Here is a 23,610-nt window from a genome sequence, read left to right on the forward strand (position 1 = left end):
CGATCTTTTGAGGCGCACACTGCTGTAGTGACCATGGCTCACTGGGTGCTGGTTGTTGGTACAAGAGATCTTATCTGTTTACTTCTATACTTATTCTTTCATACTATTCTATCAGCCCATGGTCCTTGATACATATATTTTTGTTCACTGGACATTATCTAAATAGACTATTACATCCCCCTTCCTTTCAGTCCTTATACGCGCTGTGTAGAGCCTCTCCACTTTGCCCCCCATGTCCGCCCGGAGGGGGGGCACCCTGTTTTGAGGGTGTCTCGCAATAGGTCGCTTGTTTGCTGTGGGTTGGGAGTTCCAGGGGTGAGTCATGATCCAACACTGTGTTTTTTAATGCAATTTTGATGTATCGCTTATTAAATACTACTGTTATTGTTATTTTTTCTCTTATGAAAAACTGTACTGACACTGTATATGGCATTGCTGCATATTTATACATATATTTCTCATACTAGATTTGTAAAAGTGTCGTTCCCTGAGGAAGCGGTGTTCTTAGTACCGCGAAACCGGTCGGATTTATGCGTCATCTCTGCATCTCCGTAAAATATCTAAATATCTAATTGTTTAGAATTTGAACCAATTGGGTCCTGTGATTGGATTTATAATGTGGTTCTGCTACAGCAATGTCTTTGTATTATCTCTTATGGATCAAATTATAATAAAATGTAATTGTGTTTTAATGTTTGTCTTATATTAATTTTTGATACCGCAATAGTCCCTATTCCCACTGAACCAATAGGAAATCTATCTCTTCAAGGTCATTTCCTCTTGGTTGTCCTGGGCTATGCCCAGTTTTCTTCATATACATGTTGGGACGATGGTATCTTGTTGATTTATTTTTGAGGTTTTTTGATTAACTATATTTTTTTAATAATAAGTTTCCATATGTTTCTATTCCTAGACTTCCTCTTTTCTAACTTCTTGAGGTCGCTTTCTTGTCCTTGTCCTCTCTCAGTACCCTTCAGTACCCTCTGCATTCATCTGTTGACCTCTCCACCCTGGAACCCTGTATGGTACATAAAATCTTCAAAAATATGCATAAATACAGTCTCAAGCACTTTAGCATTAACAGCTCTATGATCTATTAACAAATACATTTGTGCAAAAAGAATATTTAATATACACAGTATATATTAAATAATATCAGTACAGTTAACCCTAATAGGACCTGTAATCAATTAGTAACATAAAGTCCCAAAGATGAGATAAAAGTTCATAAAGTGAGTGAAGTGCTCCAGGAACCCTCAGGCTTATAGAAATCCCTCACAGAAAATGCACACCCCACCATGCAGACGGAGAAAACCTTGTGCTCAGTGTGAACCCCTTTGGTTATGCACTTGCCCCCTAAAGGATTAATCAGAGGCACTTCAAATATCTCGCAATGTGCTGCTCATATGGTTGCCATGGACAGCAAACACATGCCCGTCAGAGTAATACACAGCCAGGTCATCCAGACTATTTTTCTCTGAAGGGTGGAAATTCGTTCTCACCAGGATCTCAAGAGCCACACCCTCTGAAAACCTGATTGCGAAATACGTAAAAAAGGGGCGTGTCTATGCAGCTGTTCTTTTTCAAAGCGTCAGTTATTTTGAGGGGACAGCAAATTTATACTGTTATACAAGCTGTACACTCACTACTTTACATTGTAGCAAAGTGTGGTTTCTTCAGTGTTGTCACATGAAAATATATAATCAAATATTTACAAAAATTTTAGGGATGTACTCACTTTTGTGAGATACTGTATGTGCTGCTGTGCTTGGGCCATTTTGAGAACCCTCCCGTTCTTTTATTTTTATTTTTACTCTCCCCTTTTCTTTGTTATAGGGGTCACGCCTTGTCATTTTGGAGTATTGTTATTTATGCTCACATGCAAGGTGTGCAAAGAATGAGACCTTATATGAACAGTAAAATGTGGTTATTCAAACAGCTGCAGTCCGTTATTTTTTTTCCGCTTTTTATGCTTTGTGCCAAAGTGAATTCTTTTGAGGTCCATAACCCTGCATTTGGCTACAAAGCTCAGAGAATGATGCTATTCAGCAACAGTTACTAGTTATTCTAAAAATGTAGCTATGTGGGTAGCCAAGGTCATTGAACGGGACTGCTTTTTAAACTCCTGTTATTTCCCCTAAGCCCCAAATTAGTTACTGTGAAGCCGCACTCTGTGTTTTTTTTTTTTTTTTATAGGAAATGCTCCAAAACATATAGGTAAAATTACAAAATATGGCTTTCATAGTACTTGGAAAGAATTACAGGGAAAAAAAACATTCAATGTAATATTGATAAAACCCCATTTCTCTGTTAGAGTGAAAAAAGCCTTGCATCTTAAATTATGAGAGAAAAGCATAGCATCTGCTATCGGTAACCTCTCAGGTTATTATGGGGTTAATTCATAACACTTCAATAGACAGGACTTGCAGTTACTATAACAACAGACATTATACCACCCCATCGTGTTGCTTAAGATCTGCAGTATAAGAATTACTAAGCTTTTTTGTATGTCTGAGTAGATTTTAAGTGCAAGATCATTTTACTGTTTCAGTAATTTTACTGTTTCAAGAATTTGGATAATAAAAAAAGTCGAACTAAAGAGCTTGTTGCATGGTATCCTCAGCATGTATTCTTTTTGTTTGTTTTTGTTATTCTGCACTGGTACCAGTGGTGAAATACTTGCAGAATTCTGTACATCTAAAGGCATGCCTGGGGTACAATGAATGCAGGCCTGGAACTAATCCTATGATTATAATAAATGCAGACCCTCTCACTTTTTATAAGTATACAACTGAAGCAGATAAGAACATTGCTAAAATGCTTACAGCATACAGTTTATAGTTGCCCAGGGATAGGACATGGGAAATCTTTCCAAAAGAGACATGGAGTGTAATAAAGTCCTTACATGTAAAGTAAGCCTTTGTCAAAAATAAATCTCCTTAATCCCCCCCCCCCCAAAAAAAAACAGGTCTGTTCCTTCCTACCTCTGATCCTTGGGGCCTCATTCCCCAGAATATTGCTCCTTTTTGGTACTGCTGCCTCAATTCTATGGAGCTTTGGATAGTATGCAAACCAGCACTAGATTTTTACAAGCTGGACTATGGATGGTGCAGGAGGCTATAGCTTTTGGAGGTGGTAGATCTGCGTTTGATCGGGATGGTGGTTGTATGGAGGAGATGAGGTGTGTGGCCCAGCTGTGTGTATTGAATGGACTAGGACAGTGATGGCGAACCTTGGCACCCCAGATGTTTTGAAACTACATTACAATATGGGGTGCCAAGGTTTGCCATCCCTAGACTAGGGAGTGGGGGCTGGAGGTATTTTACATTTGTAAAAAAAAAAAAAAAAAAAAAAAAAAATGTGTAATTTTAAAAACAAGTGTATGCATATATATATGTGTGTGTGTGTGTGTGTGTGTGTGTAAAATAAATATATATATATATATATATATATAATTTTATTTTTTTACTAGCCATTTCCTTTTTCTACATTCAAAATGATTGTCTTAATTGTACATTACAGAACGCAGGCTGAATATTCGAAGACCTTGGGTTATGGCCTTTTTCTTTCAGGCGATTGGTCATTGGCAAGCTTTTGAGGTCATGTCTCCTGGGTGTCCCTCCCATAACCTTACCCCACTTCATGAGTCCTCAGTCTTTTGCTAGTATCCTTATGGGGGATTGACATATCCTCAGCAATTGTTTTGGAGGCTATACCTGGACCCCGCTGGAATGAATGATTGCGAGGTTAGCTTGAAAAGGTCTCACCACCACTGGGCTCCGAATTGTGGTGCTTTCCAGATCTGAGTGTACTGTGTTAACCATGGAGTGCTTTCTGGGTCCAGAACCATGGCACAGCCTTGGTGTAACACAGTCTCTGCAATCTCCTTTTGTGACTGGCCATAGACACATGGTGAACCATGAGCTACCTTATTAATAAGACTATTGGGCTCCATTATTGTCCATATTTTTCAGTTAATATATTTGAAAAAAGGGCTAACACTAAAGGATTCAATACTCATGTATTACCCTAGGTGGAGAAGTCATTCATACACACTCCATGCTCTTCTTCCCATCATTCAGCATGAGGTAACACATTCCCACCTGCAAGTGACGCAGGGATCCTTCATGATTGCAGCTGGTTTGTGAGTATTCAGGGCTTTGCCTTGTAACTTGTGCATTGTCCTCTCGTGTAGTGCAACATGTCTGCTCCCAGACATATAGGTGCAATCCTGCTGCAGAGGTTCTGTCCAGCTCACTGTCCATCAACCGCTTTAATACTGCCTGTAGTGTCTCATGCAGCTCCCACTGTGCGTTTACCCGTGGTATCTGAATTTGGTTCTCTCATCACTTCGGAAAACCACCCTTTGAACCCAGCCGGCAATATCCCCCTTTCCACTCTTACTCACAAGATTGCTTTTCTTGTCACTATCGCCTTTGGTATCCAAGAGTCACTAAGGTGGTTTTGACCTTTCACCTCAACTAGGACATAGTTTTACAGTTCTTCTGTCAGAAAGAAATCTCCCTTCATTGTCTGGAAGTAGTGCATGCTGTGCATGTTTATCTCACAGCCACTGACTGACATTTGTCATCCCTGATGGTCTTTGTAAAGGGGGACCAGCTTCTTGTACCTGCCCTTTACATGGCTCAGACTGATCATCATCCAAGCTTATGGTTTTAAAGTGGTTGTAAACCCTTACAACCCACTTTGACCTACAGGTAAGTCTAGATTAAGGCTTACCTGTAGGTCCAAGCAATATCTCCTAAACCTATATGGTTTAGGAGATATTTGCCCGAAAACGGGCACCGCTGTCTACGGCGCATGCGCCGTAGACAGCGGCGCGCAGGCGCACTGAGCGCGGCAGTTCCAAGAATGGAGCTGCCGCATTTGTCGACTCCCGTGCGCATGCGCAGGAGTGACGTCATCGCGGCTTTGCCGAATGACAGCGGCGGAGCTGCGAGACGCCACCAGCAAGATGGATGCGGCGGACTACAGGGGACAGCGGCGACTTCGCTGGCTCCTGTGTCAGGTAAGTGACACATAATGGGCTACTATGCGATGCATAATAGTCCATTATGCTTTACCTTTGCAGGGAAAAAAAGAGGAAGTAAACTCATCAGGGTTTACTTCCTCTTTAAGGGTCAGGTTCCACTTTTTCCTGTCATGGTGCACTCTGCTAGGTCTGTGGGCTTCTTGGGCTTTTCAACATCGAACTCCACTGTGTCTATAGTCTTGCTCCTTTTATTGTTTTTCCTTTAAAACCGAGGAATGCTATGAGTGGAGGGGTTAAATCTGGTCACTGTTTTTTGGTTTGCCAGGTTCCAAATCTTGCTGTGAGCATCATTGTAACCCAATGAACCCCAAGAAAAAGACTTTACTGTAAATACGAAAATACAGTTTTCCACTTTTTTTTACCAAAGAATATACAGTAGTATTGAAATCAAGAACTGGTTATCTCTGCAAAGAAGTTATGCCACAGGGCCTCAGATCTAAAAACTGATTGCTATTCAACCTAACTGTTTTCAAGATTTAAAGTTGAATTCAAGCTTAATACTAACGAATCTTAAAAATGTTCCCTCCCCTTCCTCCTCTTCCTACCTATCCTGCCTTTCCTGTGTGAAAAGATCTGTATACTTAACTTTTTTTTTAGTCCTCTCTGGTCATGTCATGATCTTACAGCTCCGGTTTCCCTGGGTCATGGATCCCTCGACAATAGCTGGGAATTACGAGAGACATGATATCACCCATAGGCTGCCATGGCCCAGCCATTGTCAGTGCTTTCTCCTTTCCCCTGCAAATGAAGGATCACGTAACCAGACCAGAGAAGAATTTGCAAGAGCACTTGTTTGTAAACTCAAAAGATGCTCTACACTTCAATCCTAACTTTATGTAGGAATACAGGTTTTCCTTAAAGCCCAAATCCATCCATTCTTATTTATTTATATATTTATTTTTGAATGGGAAAAGGTAAGATCCTCCATGAGCCTTCATTTGCACCTGAGCAGAGTGCATTCCTAGTCGTTTTGAAGCTTTTTTTTTTTTTTTTTTTGTAGGTGTTTTAAAATCTTTTTTTAACTGTTTTTGCATGTGTATCAAGACTTAGGCACTTTTTTTTCCAGGCTGTGCATGGGGATGAGAGGAGTTCCAACAGAAGAACATATTTTTTTTGTGCGCAGAAATGTGTGTGTTGTGCATTTACAGTCATGACCCACACCTACAGAGGTATGTGTTTATGGGGATAAAAATCCCTGAATACATTAAAAAGCTTATGTACTTTTTTTTTAAAGTGTAGGGTAAGTGAGTGTACATGTGTAAACAGGGACATTTAGAAAGAACCGGATTCGGCATAGGACAGCATGCTAAAACATGCTCAAGTGTGAATGAGGCTTAAGCCTGGTACATAGTACAGTTTTTTTGTTTTGTTTTTTGTGCAACCTGAAAAAAAAACTGCCAATTCCATGCGAGGTTAGTCCAGTGATCTCCTCCGCTGAGCTGAGTGTTCTGCCATTGGCTAAGAGTTCTGGTCAGGAGTCGGCTGCTGATTTTCCATCATGCATGTCCAACGGACCGACATACACAAGGGCAGAATGTCAGACGGTAATTTTTGTAAGTGCAAATGGCTCCCCACATTCTGCTTGTGTTTACGGGGCTTTAGGCCTTATTAGCCTAAAGTAATAACTATCATATGAGTATAGACTGAGAAAAGTAGAGTGTACAAAGTAATTACATATTCATTGTACTTAATTGTACAAGGCACATTCTTTGCATTTCCTTGCTTTTTCCACACACATGTCTTTGGATGGGAGGTCACAAGGGACTGTAACTGGCAACATCTTTTTCAACAAGTCTGGGAACTGGAAACATAGTCCTGAATTGCAGTATCTGATTTTCAGCAGGAAATTCATGGCTTGAATTTGTAGTGACTTTTTTTTACATTTACAATGTCACAAATGATATTACCTATTTAATTAGCAGCCACTACAATTCAGTTGATGAGCTGCAACATATTACATTTTTGGTTTTGGGTTTAATGCCGCTTTATTATCTGTTCATTAAAACACATAGTATTTTCCCTTTTGTGCTACAACCAAATGTGATCTTTGACGTCTGCAGTGCAGATGTACACTATCTTTTTCAACTACATTGTTTACCTGTTTTCTTTCTTGGGGCATTCTGCTGATAGCAGTTTGACTTGTGTAAAAGAGGCATCAAAATGCACTTGTTGGCTCCTGTCTTTGAATGTTGCACTGCAGACCTGTGCGATATAGTCATTTGAAAACAGAAAAAGACAGTTGAATTGCAGTCACATAATGATTCCACCTCAGAGCTTCATGGCTTAAGAACTGTGCATTGGATGTTCAACTTCTGTAAATTTATAAGCGCCAAATAAGCTTTTGCTTTATCTGTGTTACAGGTGATGTGTTGGTGCTTGACATGAGTAAACCATAAGTCTGAACTGAACTCGACATGTCTACTGCTGAGCACTGCTGATAATGAATCACTCCTCAGCATCAGCACCTAAAGTGGTCAGTGAAAGCTTGTTTTATAGTTTTAATGGCCATAGATTAATTTTAAGGAGCCTTCACATATAAGGGAATTTTTGCTGGCTGGAATCTTATTTTTGAATGCTTTTCTTAAAGCAGTTGTATACACAGCTTGGTGATTTTTACCTACAGGTAAGCCTATAATAAGGCTTACCTGTAGCTAAAAAGAATATCTCCTAAACCTGCATGGTTTAGGATATATTGACCCTGCATGCAGCCGCTGACATCGACGGTGCATACGTTCTGCAGGCCCGGCTTGTGCTGCCGGAACGGAGGACTCCCGTGTTCACGTGAGGGAGTGATTTCATTGCGGCTCCGGCCGCTCACACAGCCGGAGCCAGCGATCCTGGAAGAAATGCAGAGGGAATGTCACCTCCCTCAGCGGTGACCGGGTGCCACTGCAGGGCTTCATTTTAAGGTAAGTATTTCAAAATGTGCTAGTATGCGATGCATACTAGCACATTATGCTATTGTTATACAGGTGTGTTTTTTGTTTTTTTGGACAGAATATCTACTGTATTAATGGCAATATACTCCATCTCCCCAGTTTAACTATTGTTCAGTCTGGAACCAGATGTGATGTTCACTAGAGCAACTGAAAGCATAAGTGTTGTTTGAGTATATTGATGTACAAGTGAAAGGTTTGGCATAACTGTATATGTAAATATGGCAGCCCATCTGCCACTATAATAATAGTGATTTACACTGCTTTGCTTTCCTGAAAAGTGCACCATACTAATTGTCAACCATAAATGACATTAATCTGCAGAACCCTTGTCCACTGTCAGCTGTATGACAACAAAAATCAATATGACAATGACACCAGAGTATCACCCAGTGTCCCTAATAGCCTTTCTAAATCCCCCAGACACCCTGTGCTTTTGGTGTTGTCAGTAAATGGTAGACTTTCATTTAACCTGTTTGGGGCCTTGGTGCCACAAATCGTATTCTTGCAATACATGATGGGGCTTTTTGTTGCAAAATGGCAATGATTTATATTAACATTAAGCTAGTTTTATTAATTATGAATAAACCCAAACTGTCAGCCTTAATATTTTACTGTTGTGCATTACACTACACAATAGGCTTCTGTTAAAAGAGGAAAAATAAAAGTGCCATAATTCTTTTGGCATTGCTTCCTTAGAACATCAGCTTGGATAGGTTTTAGAAATCTGGAACATCCAAAAGAGATTGTTATGAAAACACGCTACAGCAGTTTCATTGCCCCTGTGTTTTGTGAGACAACAAAGAGGGAGGCTCAATAATATAATTATATTGCTTAAAACGTTGCCTTGAAACATTGCAATTTGCATAAGCTCTAGAAAGACTGCAGTGGGTCCATAACCACAGTAGACTTTCAATCTTGTTTAATTGCCCTTTCTGTTAGCCAGCTAATTCAGGCGGGAATGATTTTATTGCATTTTACTGTGCACGTTCTGAGGTTTTTGGAAGCAAGGGATGGGATAAAGCTCCTATTGCAGTTTGTCCTGTATAACTAAAACAATTGATTATAAGCGTATTTGAAAAGTACCGGTATGACACCAGTCACTCTGGTATGAAAGTAATGTTACATGTTGTACTTCTAGATCAGCAGTACTAGAGAATAATCTGTGACTGTTCAGATGACATGCTCAATTTGTACTCATTTGGGGTGTGTTTAAAAGCAACTGATTTAAAGAGGTTGTAAACCCTCGATTTTTTCACTTTAATGCATTCTGTGCATCAAGGTGAAAAACCTCATGTGCTGCGGCTGCCCAGCTGTTAAATCATCAAACTGTTATGTCACACACACAGCCCTCTACATGACACAAGTATAAAACATATAGAAAAATATGGAGGTCTATAGGAAATGGGTACAGGAAATATATGGGTGCATCTAAAAAAACTAGAATAGCATCAAAAAGTTCATTTGATTCAATAATTGAATTCAAAAAGTGAAACACATTTATTATTTAGATTCATTACACACAGTGATATATTTCAGGCATTTCTTTTAATTTTGATCATTATGGCTTACAGCTAGTGAAAACCCAAAATTCATCATCTCAGAAAATTTGAATATTACATAAAACCAATAAAAAAAAGCATTTTTCATACAGAAATGTTGACTTACTGAAAAGGTCTATGTAGGGTATAGTATGAACTCAATATTTAGTCGGGGCACCTTTTGCATGAATTACTGCATCAGTGTGGCCTGGCATGGAGGTGATCAGCCTGTGCCACTACTGAAGTGTTATGGAAGCTCAGGTTGCTTTGATAGCGGCCTTCAGCTCATATGCATTGTTGGGTCTGTTGTCACTCATCTTCCTTTTGATAATACCTCACAGATTATCTTTTGGATTTAGGTCAGGCGATTTTGCTGGCCAATCAAGCACAGTGATACCATGATCATTCAACCAGGTATTGGTACTTTTGGCAGTGTGGACAGGTGCTAAGTTCTGCTCGAAAATGAAATCTGCATCTCTATAAAGCTGGTCAGCAGAGGGAAGCATAAAGTGCTCTAAAATGTCCTGGTAGAGGGCTGTGCTGACTTTGGACTTGATAAAACATAGGGGACAAACGCCAGAAGTTCTTTCCATTGCACATGCCAAGCCAAAGTCTATATACACATAAGATCTAAGAAATGTGTTCTACTGACAGTGATTTACAGCTGTAACTCACGGTCTCTGCTCATTCTGTTTCCTTGGGGAGCCACAACTGGAGGGGATAGTTTTGTAGCCGTTGTGCAGCACCCCATGGCAAGGAGTGGCCAAACTAGTGAATATAAGACTTCAGGGGATGCTAGGTGGGAGTACATTTAAAGGATGAGATTTCTTCTGGAAGGCGCAGAGTAAATATAAATCAAGGATCTAATTCTTCTATCATAGAAAATCGAATTGTATTTTGTAACTATGAGAAATACTGTGTTTGTTTTTATTTTTTTTTATTTTTACTGAATATTGCAAGCAAAATGATCAGCTATTTACCATGTTTCTGCACACCATCAGTTTTTCTCTTTGGTATGTCCCTAAAATTTATCAGGGTTAATTTTACTTAAATGAGAAGTATGAATTTGGCTTTTTCCCTCATGATCATACTTGCCTAGGCGGATGCAGCATCGGTCCCATGCTGCATCTGTACCCCCTGGCATCTCTGCACTGAAAACCAATGGCTCGGTTCTCATGGCTCCCCGAGAGGAGAGCTGCTCGCTGTTGGCATCTCTTCTTCTCTGCTTCTCCACGCTCACTGGAGCAATGTGATATGAAACGCGTGGAGCGGCTGTCTCAGCGACTTGCTGAGATTGCCATCAGTACAGGCACCTGGCGGATCCAGACTTTTGAAGTTGGGATGATGCGGTGTCTGGACTGATCTGTGACATAAGCAGAGAGCGGACTTCAACCCGCTCTCTGCTGAAAACATGTCACAGGAGTGCAAAACTAATTGTACTCCTTTTTTTGAAGAGGGATATCTCGGTAACGGCAGCAGCTGCTGCTACAACAGATGTATCCTTTTTCTTCAGGCGGCGGTTCGGTAAAAGATAATGGTGGTCTCGCCGGATTCGCTGCAAGATCACCGTTATCAGCTGCGGGAGAGGCGCCACCCCCCTCCCGTCGCTGTCCCGCGCCCTCCACCGCTTACCGTCGGCAGCGGCGGAGGCGATCGGGTCCTATCCGTGGCTGGGTATGGAGACGAGTGCAGCTAAGATGGCCCCCACCCGTCTCCATACCATGGCATAGCATAAGTCTTAAAGGCACATTTTTTTCAGTGTAATTTTTTTCAAATGACAATTATTTTTTATTGCATTTAAGTCCAAATATGAGATCTGAGGTCTTTTTTTACCCCAGATCTCATATTTAAGAGGACCTGTCATGCTATTTATTACAAGGGATGTTTACATTCCTTGTAATAGAAATAAAATTGACTCAAATTCTTTTTTTTTTTTTTTTTTATAAACAGTGTAAAAATAAATTAAAATAAGGAAAAAATCTTTATTTTATTTTTTCAAGCGCCCTGTCTCAACGAGCTCGCGCGCAGAAGCAAACGCAAATCGGTGGTTAAAACGCACGTGAGTTATCGCCGCGATTGTTAGAGCGAGAACGATATTGCAATGACCGCCATTTTATTCTGTAGGGTGTTAGAAAACAAAATGTATAAGGTTTGGGGTTTCTAAGTAATTTTCTAGCAAAAAAACTGAGTCTGAAAAAGAGGCCTGGTCCTTAAGTGGTTAAAGTTACTAAACCCAGTAATATGAAAATAGTTAATCCCCCCAACACAGTGCCACAGCATATACATTTTTTTACATTACTGTACAATACTGCCACTATATACATTTTGGATGATTGTATGATAAACTGCACAGTTTCTCCAGTGCTGAGAGTTCAGGTAGGAGGACATTTCCACTACAGCCTGTGTACACGCCTACGTGTGTGATGTCAATCTCATATGACCTGGCTAGCTCAGAGAACAAGTAAATGTTCTCTCCAGCATAAAAGACACAACTGAGCACGTGCAGGTCGGCTACCCTGCCTGTGCTGGCTGGTCTTCCCCAGATACAGTGCAGAAGAGGAGGAGGATCTGTGCATACAGGATAAAGCAGCCTTTTTACACAATGCAGAGGATTAACCCCTTAAGTGCCACCGTGAATATAACAAGCATGCTATGCTGCATATACAGACTGATTTTTACTCTTGTGGGTTTAGTAACACTTTAACTGCTTATATCATGTCTGTGACTTGGTATCCCAGCTGCAATTTTAGGCTGGGTTCACACCGCTGCGGGTGAGAGATCCGGATGTGATTCGCACTGCAGTGCAAATCACATCTGATCTGTCTGTGCGATGCGAGTTCAGCCATACAGATAGTATGGCTGAATTCGCATCGCACCCGCCGCAAACTCGCACAGGACCCTTTTTTTGGTCCGCAGCAGAATCGGATCGCATGGGTGTTCACACCATGCGATCCGATTCCTGTCCGAGTTTGCAGATCACACTGCGATATGCGGACTGGTCTGGGGGTGTCATTAACATTTCATTAACACTCCCAGCAGTCCGCATAGGGCAGTGTGAACTGCCGGCGGGAGGCATGCGATGCGGGAAAACGCAGCGGATTCGCGGCATTCCCGCATCGCTATGGTGTGAACCTAGCCTTAATGACCATATTCTTTCAAGGCAGGAAGATTCTTTTTGAAATATAGAAACCTTAAAAGTATTTATAGATTTGAATTGGGTAAATAAACTTCACTGATAGTCTATTTATTAATAATTGCTTAGCACATTTCATTAGAAAAGAAAACAGACATGAGCAGGATTTTTTTTTTCTTTTTTGTATTTTTTTTAATCTAATGTTTTTAATTGAAAACGTCAGTAAAAATGAAAAATAGAAAATGTGAGTCATTAAAATTGCTAAATGCAACCAAATGTAATACCATTTTAGTGCGACGACTGTCAAATTAATCACTGACCATTATGTGCATTTCTCACAGCCTGTGTGACTGTACGGCCCCTGTCTGATGCACCGCTATGTAGGAATAGGAAGAATCTCAGTCAGAGCTGCTATATTTTCCTGGTTCAGTTCTGCTCTTGTATGACATGCTGAGTAGAAAGTAAGGAAACCTGCAGGAGAAACATTGAAGTTATTGCAAATGTACCTGGAATTTAGGGGCTTTCTTCCTTAAAAAGCAAAAAGGAAATGTCTAATACTGCTATGTATGTGACTATGAGCAATCTATGTAGATCCAATCAAAGTAACTTTCTCTTATAAAAGATTAGTTGACACAACAATAAAAAGGTTATTTGGGTTAAATTAAACAGAATTTTTATGTCAGGATCGTTTTGAATAAAATAATGTATAAATCAGTCTGCCCGCTTAGTGCATGTAATTTCTGAGAGGTGTGATTCATATATTCATATTGCTTTTATAGAAAACCTTTCCTTATACTTAAAGGTTAGATTATCACATGCATTAGTCTCCATTGATGCTGACAACCTCAAAGCATATTAATAGCAGCCTTGTAGGTTTCTTGGGTAGGAAGGTCATTTTGCATATGCATATTTATTTTATCTTAAAAAATGTTGGTAGTAAATGTTGCACCAGGCTAATTTCCCATGTTTACCTTTTTTGTCTTTACCTGTTATACAGAAAAACAAAAACTCTAATTTTACAAATCTCAGAGCTTGAGCTCCACTTTTACACACGCACAACTGAATCAGAGTTGTGACACTCCTCCCTGTCACCTCCTTTGGCATGCTTTGTTCAGATAGGCCCATACGTAGTTTAAATTAAAGAGACTGTAAAAAGTAAATGGCTTTTAGAGAAAACCCATAAATCTGTGTATTTTCTGGGTGCATCTAGCATTTTTCTTTGGTAAAATACAAATTCCATTTAAATAATTTATATTTTTTCTTTTAAGACATATAAGTTAAACAAATTACAATAAAAAGTAACCCTTAAACCATTTGTTTCCCTTTTTAAATTGTGGATTTTATGTAATGTTAAATTCTGCTAGTAAAATGCACTCAGCTAGCACTCATCTGAGACACAAACATCATCATCCGATCATTTTATACTGTTGGCTTAAATACAAATTCTTGAAGAGAGGAAATTGTGCTTTTGAAGCATCAAACACATATATTGCAATATATTACTTTAATTTTGTATGCACTCAACAGAATGCCATAAAATATACTTGGTTTCTCTCCTGAAGGTTAAAATTAATGGAGTTGGTCTACAAATGAATATTTGATTCACGAGTAACAGCTTTTTCGCAGTAACTGTTATTCCTCAAGGGTGCTGAACTTCAAAATATTATAGAGACTAATACAGTAGAGAGCTATACAACTATAAATGCCACATAGTATATGTCTATATATTGTGTATGCTCAGACATGGGCTTTACTGTGCTGTTATGTGAAGGTATAGGTATCTGTCCCACCCTGGAAGCCTCCTGAAATATTGCACAAATACCACCACTTCTGTATATACGTTTTTTTTAAATAAATATCAGGATATAATCACATTTGTTTTACTATATTTCTCGGCATATGAGGCCCCTTTTCACATTGGCGAACCGATCGAGTTTGCCTGTCAGTTTTTTTTAGGTGGACCCAATTGGACAATCCAGTGCCCTCTATGGAGCAGCGGCATCCTATCCGCTAAAAACAGACATTCCCCAGCCTTCTGGTGGATCTGAAGGCCATCAGGTATAAACAGACAGGCAATCTGTGTACATAGGACCACCCATAGAGAGTGGACCCACAGAGTCCGCCCCATGTAAAAGGGGCTTCACAATTATAGGCCTGTAGGCTTTTTTTTTTCTGTACCTCTGAAAAGCAAGAAAAATGCAATGAGCTTTCTGTGCGTCAAGTATCATTGATAACAGGAACACATTGCTTAACAGCAAAAGTAAGCAAGGGGTCATGTTTTGGCATTCAGTTCAGTGAATTTTCCTACTTGGGATGCAAAGAGCTGATAGATGCAACTGCAGACTGTCTGAAAGCTGTGACAAGCTGCAGATCATCATGAATTGGTTTATCTGGAAAAAATTCCTTTGTGTTACTGTTCCTGGATTCTTTAATAGAAAAGCATGTGGTTATTGTCTAAGCAGCGACAGTGTTTGTGCTTTATTCATTAGAATCCTATAGCCTTTACATTTTAGGACCAGGTTGTATTTTTTTAATTGCTTTTACTCCATTAGGTTTTTATCTGCGTACAGTGGGAGGAGACCTATTTGTAAAGCACTGTTAGATTTTGTTGTTGTTTTGCTTTCTGTGTTAGTCTAACTCAGGCATGTCCAAAGTCCGGTCCGCGGGCCGATCATGGCCAGAGGTGCCACCTCATCCCTTTAAACCCGAACACCATTGAATTACACAGGTTCTGGGGCTAGTTAAATTCAGATAAGGCGCCAAGTGAGTTTAATTACCACCAAATCGGCCACAGAACCTGTGTAATTATGTGTTCAGGTTTAAAGGGATGAGGTGGCAACCATACTCACGGCCTGCGTTCTGGCTTCGGACAGCCCCTCTGGTAATTCTGACATGTATATCTTTTGTGGCCTCGAGCATCGGGGGCCACAAAAGATATGTATTTGGGCTGCCTTGGAGGGGACAGGGAGGGGGCGGGATGAGTGCCTTACATACAGGAGATTTCCTGTTTACACTGCGGCCTGTGTAAAAGGAAGTCCCAACTCCTACGCTACCATTGGATGACTGTTCTGTCCATCATAGGATGCGGGACTTTCTATTAAAGAGGCCATCGAGAAAACAGGAGTTTCTCCTGTATGTCTGGCGCTCATCCCACCCCCTCCGTGTCTCCTCCAAGCTGGGCTTGAATCAGGCTGCACTGATGGCAATGGGGAGTCTGCATTAATGTCAATTCGGGTGCTGCATTCATGGCAACGGCGGGGGGGGGCGGGGTGCTGCATTCATGGCAAAGGGGGCGGGGTGCTGCATTCATGGCAACGGGGGGTGCTGCATTCATGACAATGGGGGTGGGGGGGTGCTGCATTCATGGCAACGGGGGTGCTGCATTCATGGCAACTCGTCGATCCCGGTCCTTTCAGGGGAGAGGAGAGAGAGATTGTGTGTTTATACTATGTATGGACACCGATCTCGCTCTCTCTCCTCCTAGACAGTCCTATCCCCCACAGTTAGAAACGCACATAGGGAACACAGCCCCTTTATGGCCCCATAGTGTTAACCCCTTCCCTGCTAGTGACATTTACTCAGTAATCAGTGCATTTTTATAGCACTGATCACTGGATAATTGTCAGTGGTTTAAAAAATGTGTCCGCCATAATGTCACAGTCCCAATAAAAATCACAGAGCTAAACCTTAATTTTGTTCTCTCTAGATCAGTGGTCATCAACCCTGTCCTCAAGGCCCACCAACAGGCCAGGTTTGCAAGATAACTGAAATACATCACAGGTGATATCATTTGCTGCTCAGTGATTGCAGTATTCTAGCCTGCATCTCCTCAAGGTAATACATAAAACCTGGCCTGTTAGTGGGCCCTGAGGACAGGATTGATGACCACTGATCTAGGGAACAATAGTGTCCTGTTACCTGATTTGAATAAGCTGACTGTAGATGGGTAGAATTTCAAACTAAATTCTTGGGAAAAGAAAGTCCTCAAAAAGTTTGTCTTTCTAATCATTAGTGGGTCAAATCAACATTTGATTTTGACCGTAGTAAAGAAAATTTAAAGGAGCAAGATGAAAAATGTATTTAGAACAAATGAATTTCAAGCAGTGTATGTGGTTTTCATTCTGTAAATTCTGATCATTCCAAAATCTAATGTTAAAAGCAAACAAAATCTTTCGAATGACAAATGTTCTGAGAATTTTCGTACCAATTTTTCTAAGACATTTCCTAAGAATTTTCTTTCTAAATTCTATCCCTCTTTGGCCAGCTTAGTTCACACAAAATAAATTGTCCAGTTATTGAACAAGTGTGTTTTGTTTGGGTACCTGTTTTTAGAAAAGTACCTTGAATTGTTTGGTGTATGGCATCGTTAGCATTTAAACTCTTCTAAGTTTATGCAAATGGCTTAGTTCAGGGTTGCCTATTCTTCCTTGTACTTCAAATCAAAATAGATGTGCATTTAATCAAGGAAGTGTCCATATCTTAGTTCCCCGGATCAGCATTCTGCTTGTTAAAAATACCAAGTTATTGCAGCACTCTGCCTTTTCTTGAACTTAACAGTCTTGATTACACAGCAGAAGGGAACATTATGCAAAGTTTCTTGAACTGTGCTCTTGCCACTGTAGTCTGTGTTTTAACATGCCGGAAAAGTTTTTTAAATTGTAAGTATACAATTCAGTTCATTGGTCAAGGCTAACCATAAACACACAGATTTCTTTCCAGCCTGTGGCCTGAATGAGAGAAATATAAAAATAGGAGAAATCCACACTAAACATTGTAGATGGAGAAATCTCCTTTGCCGGCTATTGTATTCTGACAGACAGCATGCATGGCTGTCAGAATACCTAAACAATGACTGGATGCTGTCACTGTTTGGCCAACAATTTTTTCGCCTGGCTCCTTCAACAAAAATGTATTCAATAATCAATTTTTGTTGAGCCTGGTGATGACAGGGCAACCCACAGCTTGTTTCAGCAGGAATTGACCAAAATGCAAGCCATATATTTGCAGGAAAAGAATGAACATTTATTATTTACTTGCAAATGAGCCTGCAAAACTTTGCAAACATGGCCAGGCTGCTGTAGATTCTTGCCCCAGTTTGTACCAAGGTACAGGCTTTCATTTAGGGAGCTGGAGGAAGTGTCACGGGACTGAGTACAGTGATCACGCTGTCATGTGCTGGGGGGTTCCATTTGCTCCACGTTCGTTACCTGCTCTGTTCAATAGTTTTGCACAGAGCAGCCGGAATCCTCATCCTTGGGGTCCCCTGCAGGTGCTCCTAGCTCCTCCCCGCCTCTGAGTGCTAGCATAGTAAACCACTAGCTATGGGGGCACTTATATGGGCACACACAGAGCACAGCTCAGCCCCACCCCCTATCCTCTCTTCACTGGCTGTGATCGACCACAGTTAGAGCCTTTGGCTGCAGCGGCTGCCTCGATCTCCAGTGAGGAGAAAGCCGAAGAGAGCCACTGCTCTCAGGTGGCCTGGATCGGAATCAGGGTAAAGTAAGTATTGGAGGGGGAGACGCACACAGAAGATTTTTTACATTAATGCAGAGAGAGAATTAAAGTAAGAAAAGCCTTCTGCCTTTAAAACCATTTTATTACTTCTACAAGTAAATGGTCATTTATTTTGTATTTTTTTTTTTTTGCTGCTCAGAAATACTCTGTTTTTAGATTGTAACATGTATAGGGTTAGATCTACTGCGTACAATTTGAAATTTAAATGTAAATCTGTTTCAGGTCAATTTATTTATTTTTTTTAATTTATTTTTTTTCTACTTTTTATTTTCTAGTTATTCATGTTTTGGCCTGACATTGCTATGGTTATATATTGGTTGTTATGTTGTGGAACATGTTTTAACAGGCTGCCTTTTAACAGTATAAGAAATATATCACACAGAACTGGAAGGTAGTGTGTGTCTGTGTTCGCTGGCAGCTATAAGGTGGACCATGAGGGATCAATAACAGGGAGGGGGTGGGGCGACAACTATATATACTATTGATATTCTCAAAATGAATTGGGTAAGAATTAGTCCATAGTAGTAAGGCATATTAAAGAGAAGTCCGCAGGACAGATGGATCCACAGGTGGATGGGGATGGTATACAGTCACTGGCAGCTCCTCAGCAGGAAATGGCAATTCCCTCAGACACAAACAAAAACAGCAGAAAGAGAACGCCTGGGTCAGTGTGATAAAAGCAAGTAACACTTTATTCAGATACTTACCTAAAAGTGTCTTGCAAGCTGCACACAGGCCTGAAGAAGGAGGCGGCACCTTGGAAACGTGTTGCAGCCCCCCCATCCTGATTTGGTCTCTTGCTAGCTCTGAGAGAGCTGGAGATGCCAGTGGTTATATACTGCGGGCCCGAGCTTATCCTCCTCTCATCCCTTGTGACAGCTGGCTGCTTGATTGGTAAACCACATCCACCCTATGTGCAGCTTGCAAGATACTTTAATGTAAGACTGGCCATACACCTATAGATTATCTGCGTTTTTTGTGTATGGTCAGATGGAAAAAGTGGAACAGATTCCTCCATCTACGCTGAACTGTGTGGATGGAAGAATCTCCCACTGGCCCAAGCTTCCATATCTTGCTAGTCGGCTCCACTGGCTCTCACAATACCTGAACATTCTAATTGGGTGCAGGCATTGTTTAGGTTGAGGGTCAGCGGGGCTGACTAGTAAGATGCTGAAGCTGGGCCCAGTGGGAGATTCCTTCATCCACACAGTTTAGCATACATGGAGAAATCTGTTGCACTTTTTCCATCTAACCATAGAAAATTTGCAGATAATCTATAGGTGTATGGCCAGCTTAAGTGTATCTGAATAAAGTGTTATTTGGTTTTACTATCATACTGACCCAGGTGCCCTCTTTCTGCTGTTTTTGCTTTTAACTAGTTATCTCTGCTTATAGTACTTTTTTTTTTTTTTTTCCCCCCAACAAAGTTATTTAACCACTTGACCACTGGGCACTTAAACTCCCTTCCTAACCAGACCAATTTTCAGCTTTCGGTGCTCTCACACTTTGACAATTACTCAGTCATGCAACACTGTACCCATATGAAATGTCCTTTTTTTTCACACAAATAGAGATTTCATTTGGTGGTATTTAATCACTGCTGTTTTTATTTTAATTTTTTGCGCTATAAATAAAAAAGACTGAAAAGTCAGTAAAAAAAATAAAATAAAATTCTTTGTTTCTGTTAAAATTTATTGCAGAGTATGGGCAGAGTGTGGGCACAGAGCAGCGCTGTGGGAACTACACATCCAGCCCACAGCGCTGCTGCAATCTCTCCCCCTCTCGATCGGTACAGAGAGGGGAGGGAGGAACCGGCATCATGACATTTATGCTGGTTTATTTACAAGTGAAATGACGGAGCAATCTTGTTGTAAACGGCCGCTACCAGCGGTCACGGATGTTTGCAGGAGCGTGCCATAGGGGGTGCGCCAGAGCAAGATTCTGGGAGGATGTCCATGGACACCCTCCCATAAAAATCGACCGGCTGTGGCCCGGTCGGCAAGTGGTTAAAGGCCTTGCTGTTATGCAGATCTGAGAGCAAAATAATAATATTGGTGGTTTACATGTATATTGCCTTCCCAAATTGTTTCTTTAGAATGAAATAATTTGTTAGTTTGGGAACGACTTCTATGAATGTCTAATACAATGAAAGTCCATGCATTTTTGTTCAAGTTTTGCTAAATTGCACAGAATGGGAAAATGTTTCCAAAATACTGGGTTAATGGCCATTTCTGGAAGCTTTTAGGAATGTTTAGTTTAGCTACACTATTCAGCTACACTAATAGTTTAGGACACTATTCTATATTAAGAAAAATTAACGAAAGGGGTGGAAAAAATTTATTATTTATTTTTGGACACAACACAGAAGAAAATTCTGCTATATCATTCTATAATAGGTTAGACAAAAGCATGAATTATTTCTTTCTCTAGCCTAGGGTTGCGGTTCAGTGCTCCTTCATGTGACATAGTTTGCTGAAATAGATATGTTGGTCACAAAACGTCTGTTATCTGTGGTGTGCGAGTGGCCTGTAGCGGAAACCTCAGAAAAGGGAAATGGTTTGGTTTAATGTAGACTTGACACACACTTGACGCTTTAGCACATTTTATTAGATTTACAGTTTGTCCTAATGCAATTAGTAAAATGTATGAAATGTTCACTGTTTATGCCTTATTGTTTCTAATTTATGGGCTTGGTCCTAGAGAAGAAGCCATGTATCATTTTGTTCGTTTCATTAATTTATTATAATCTTCTTACAAAGGTGTAAGACTTTACTGATGTTTTATACTGAGGATCTTGTTGAAAAAGAAGATCCTGAGTAAAATGTTCCATGAAGACCTTGTGTAAACGCGAATAAGCATATACAAGTGTAGGACCTTATTAATTCAGCCGTAAAAAATTTACTTATTAAGGCAAGGAACAAAAGTTTCTGCATAATGATCAGTAAATACGGTAGTTCAGCTTGTTATGCCTAAAAATTGTTCTGTCTTGTCTTTTTTTTCTTATTTTTTTTTTCCCCCTCCAATGCTATATGTGTAGATGCATGTACTCAGATGCAGATTTTTGGCTTTGTGTTACAGATCTGAAGGCAGTGCATTTTTACGCAGCTGTGTAAATGCCTCTATTGAAAACAATGCAGCTGCATTCAGATCCTTAAGATTAACAGTTGTCAATGCATTTTTTTTTATACAGCCATATGAATTGAGCCTTGAATTATTTTTCATTGCCAGTTTTGCATAATGCACACGTAAACATGCACTCATCGCTCTATTACTTTTTATGCATCTGTGTGTATGGTTCCATAGACACATGCATCTAAATCCAGATTAATAAAAAATTTGGCATTTTTTACTCCCTTCTGCAAGAGGCCTTATGGTAAAGTGGCCTTAAATAATCCAAAAAGCCCTCCAGTATTTCACTGCGAAGTTTAGTGAATTAGAGGAGAGCTTTGTGAACTATTATAAGGGTGTGTGTTTGGCGCGCTTTGATCATGTGAGAGGGGCTTTTCATTCCCTTACAAGCCTATGGAGATGCAAACCCCATTTAAAGCAGGTCAAATGGACCTGTCAGTTCATCTCAGAAACATTTAAAACATTGTCCTCGACACAAGATCACGATTCTCGTGACGTAAAATTTTTCACGTTATAAAAAAAAAAAAAAAATGGGCCAACTTTGCTGGTTAGTCCTCCTCCTCCTCCTCCTCCTCCCCCTCCTCCCCCTCCTCCTCCCCCTCCTTCTCCTCCTCCCCCTCCCTTCTTCCTCCTCCTCCTCCTCCTCTCCACAGACTGGGGTTTTTTTCCCTCCTCCTCCTCCTCCTCTCCACAGACTGGGGTTTTTTTTCCCTCCTCCTCCTCCTCCTCTCCACAGACTGGGGTTTTTTTTCCCTCCTCTTCCTCTCCGCAGACTGTTTTTGTTTTTTCCTCCTCCTCCTCTCTTGGCAGACTGTTTGTTTTTTTTTCCTCCTCCTCCTCCATATCCTCCTCCATCACCATCTCCATCATTCTTGGCAGACTGGGGTTTTTCTCTTCCTTTCTTTTGAGGGTCATGGCTTCAGAAGAGCAGGGACAATTCTTTGCATAGAAAGAATTGTGAAACACTTTAGTCAAGATCACGATAACGATTCTTGACGATTAATTGTGCAGCTCTACTAAGAATGTATAACCAGACAGAAGTGAAACGATTGGTTCTAATATATTGTTTGTATATTTGCTATAGACCAGGGCTTCTAGAAGTACGTTTGGCCCAGGGGGGTATATAAGATTAATTTGCATGGCCCTAAAGACTATCTGTGAATGGGGAACATAAAGCCATTGTTTTTTTGGGGGTTTGTAATGGAAGTAACAACATTTTAAATACCTTCTCTTGTAAGAAAACCTAACTGCAAATGACATTTTAATTTATTCACTTGTTTATTTGATGTCTTACCTTGATTAATAGTTTGAGGTTGTATGATGCATATATTGAATTTGTTCTTTCCCTGCTTGTAGATGGAGCAGCTATCGGATGAGGAGCTTGACCATGGGGCAGAGGAAGACAGTGATAAGGAAGACCAGGACCTGGACAAGATGTTTGGAGCCTGGCTGGGAGAACTGGACAAACTTACACAGGTGAGAACTTTTACTCTTGCAGAATGTCTTACGTTGCCTTATTCGCATTCATCTATGGACACCTTTATGCTTGGAAACGGGTGGGATGACACATTAGAAAATGCCTCAATTCTACCTGCAAGCATAAGATACAAAGGTTCTTTTAGTTCAAGTCACTGCATAAATATCTTTGAAAATGTTTTACAAAAACCGAATTTCAGGAAGATATACAAATGCTTTTGTATACCAGTCCCCCCCACTCCACTCTTTTTTTCCCTATGTGTATTTTAATTGTGTAGTTAGCGGTTTGCCTGAGGTAAAGCATTAATCAACTTTAGCAGGTAAATTATAAATTCTTTTCATATCTATTTAATAAATTATTGGCTTGCAATTCTAAGTCCTGTGGTCTTCTTCTTTTTTTTTTTTTTTGTAAATCTCAATTACAAACAGCACCTAAATCGGCTGGCTAATTTAGGTATTATTTGGTAAAATACTCACAGAAGTGATGTGAACAGTCTGGCTGTGGGGAGATCCAGCTCGTGGAGACATTGTTTACATTAAAGCTCAACTCCAGCTAGATGCTTTGTTTTTAAGGCCCTATTAACACTAGTGTGACTCCAAAGTCACACAATTTGCAGGACAACTTTGGAGTGTGACTTTACACTCAGTTGATCACATCAAAAGTTGCACCAAAAGCAGTGTAGGCGCCTTTTCAAAATCACTGCACCTTTAAGTCGCACAGATCTCAACTCTTTATGGGTGCCATTGAAAAAAATGTCTGTGAATAGTCGTGCAATTTATCATGTCCAAAGTCACGTTAGTCTGAATGGCGCCTAAAGGTTTCAG

The 23,610-nt window shown here is 40.4% G+C and overlaps 1 protein-coding gene across 10 annotated transcripts in view; it reads left to right on the forward strand.

Annotated features, from left to right (window-relative positions):
- The window catches only part of RAPH1 (Ras association (RalGDS/AF-6) and pleckstrin homology domains 1), a 257,631-nt gene that overhangs the window by 99,119 nt on the left and 134,902 nt on the right, over window positions 1–23,610 (forward strand). For 6 of the 10 annotated variants that reach the window (XM_077448539.1, XM_077448530.1, XM_077448532.1 and 3 more), the window contains exons 3-4: window positions 7,415–7,526; window positions 22,666–22,785. In XM_077448539.1, the coding sequence (XP_077304665.1) occupies window positions 7,494–7,526; window positions 22,666–22,785 (153 nt within the window). In that variant the 5' untranslated portion in view covers window positions 7,415–7,493. Of the gene's footprint in view, window positions 1–7,414; window positions 7,527–16,369; window positions 16,498–22,665; window positions 22,786–23,610 lie in introns of all 10 variants that reach the window. The other 4 variants (XM_077448535.1, XM_077448536.1, XM_077448533.1 and 1 more) reach the window with 2 other exon arrangements.

Source organism: Lithobates pipiens, unplaced genomic scaffold (assembly GCF_037356315.1).
Source record: "Lithobates pipiens isolate NorthernLeopardFrog02 unplaced genomic scaffold, aLitPip1_a1.2 Scaffold_22, whole genome shotgun sequence".
Taxonomy (NCBI): domain Eukaryota; kingdom Metazoa; phylum Chordata; class Amphibia; order Anura; family Ranidae; genus Lithobates; species Lithobates pipiens.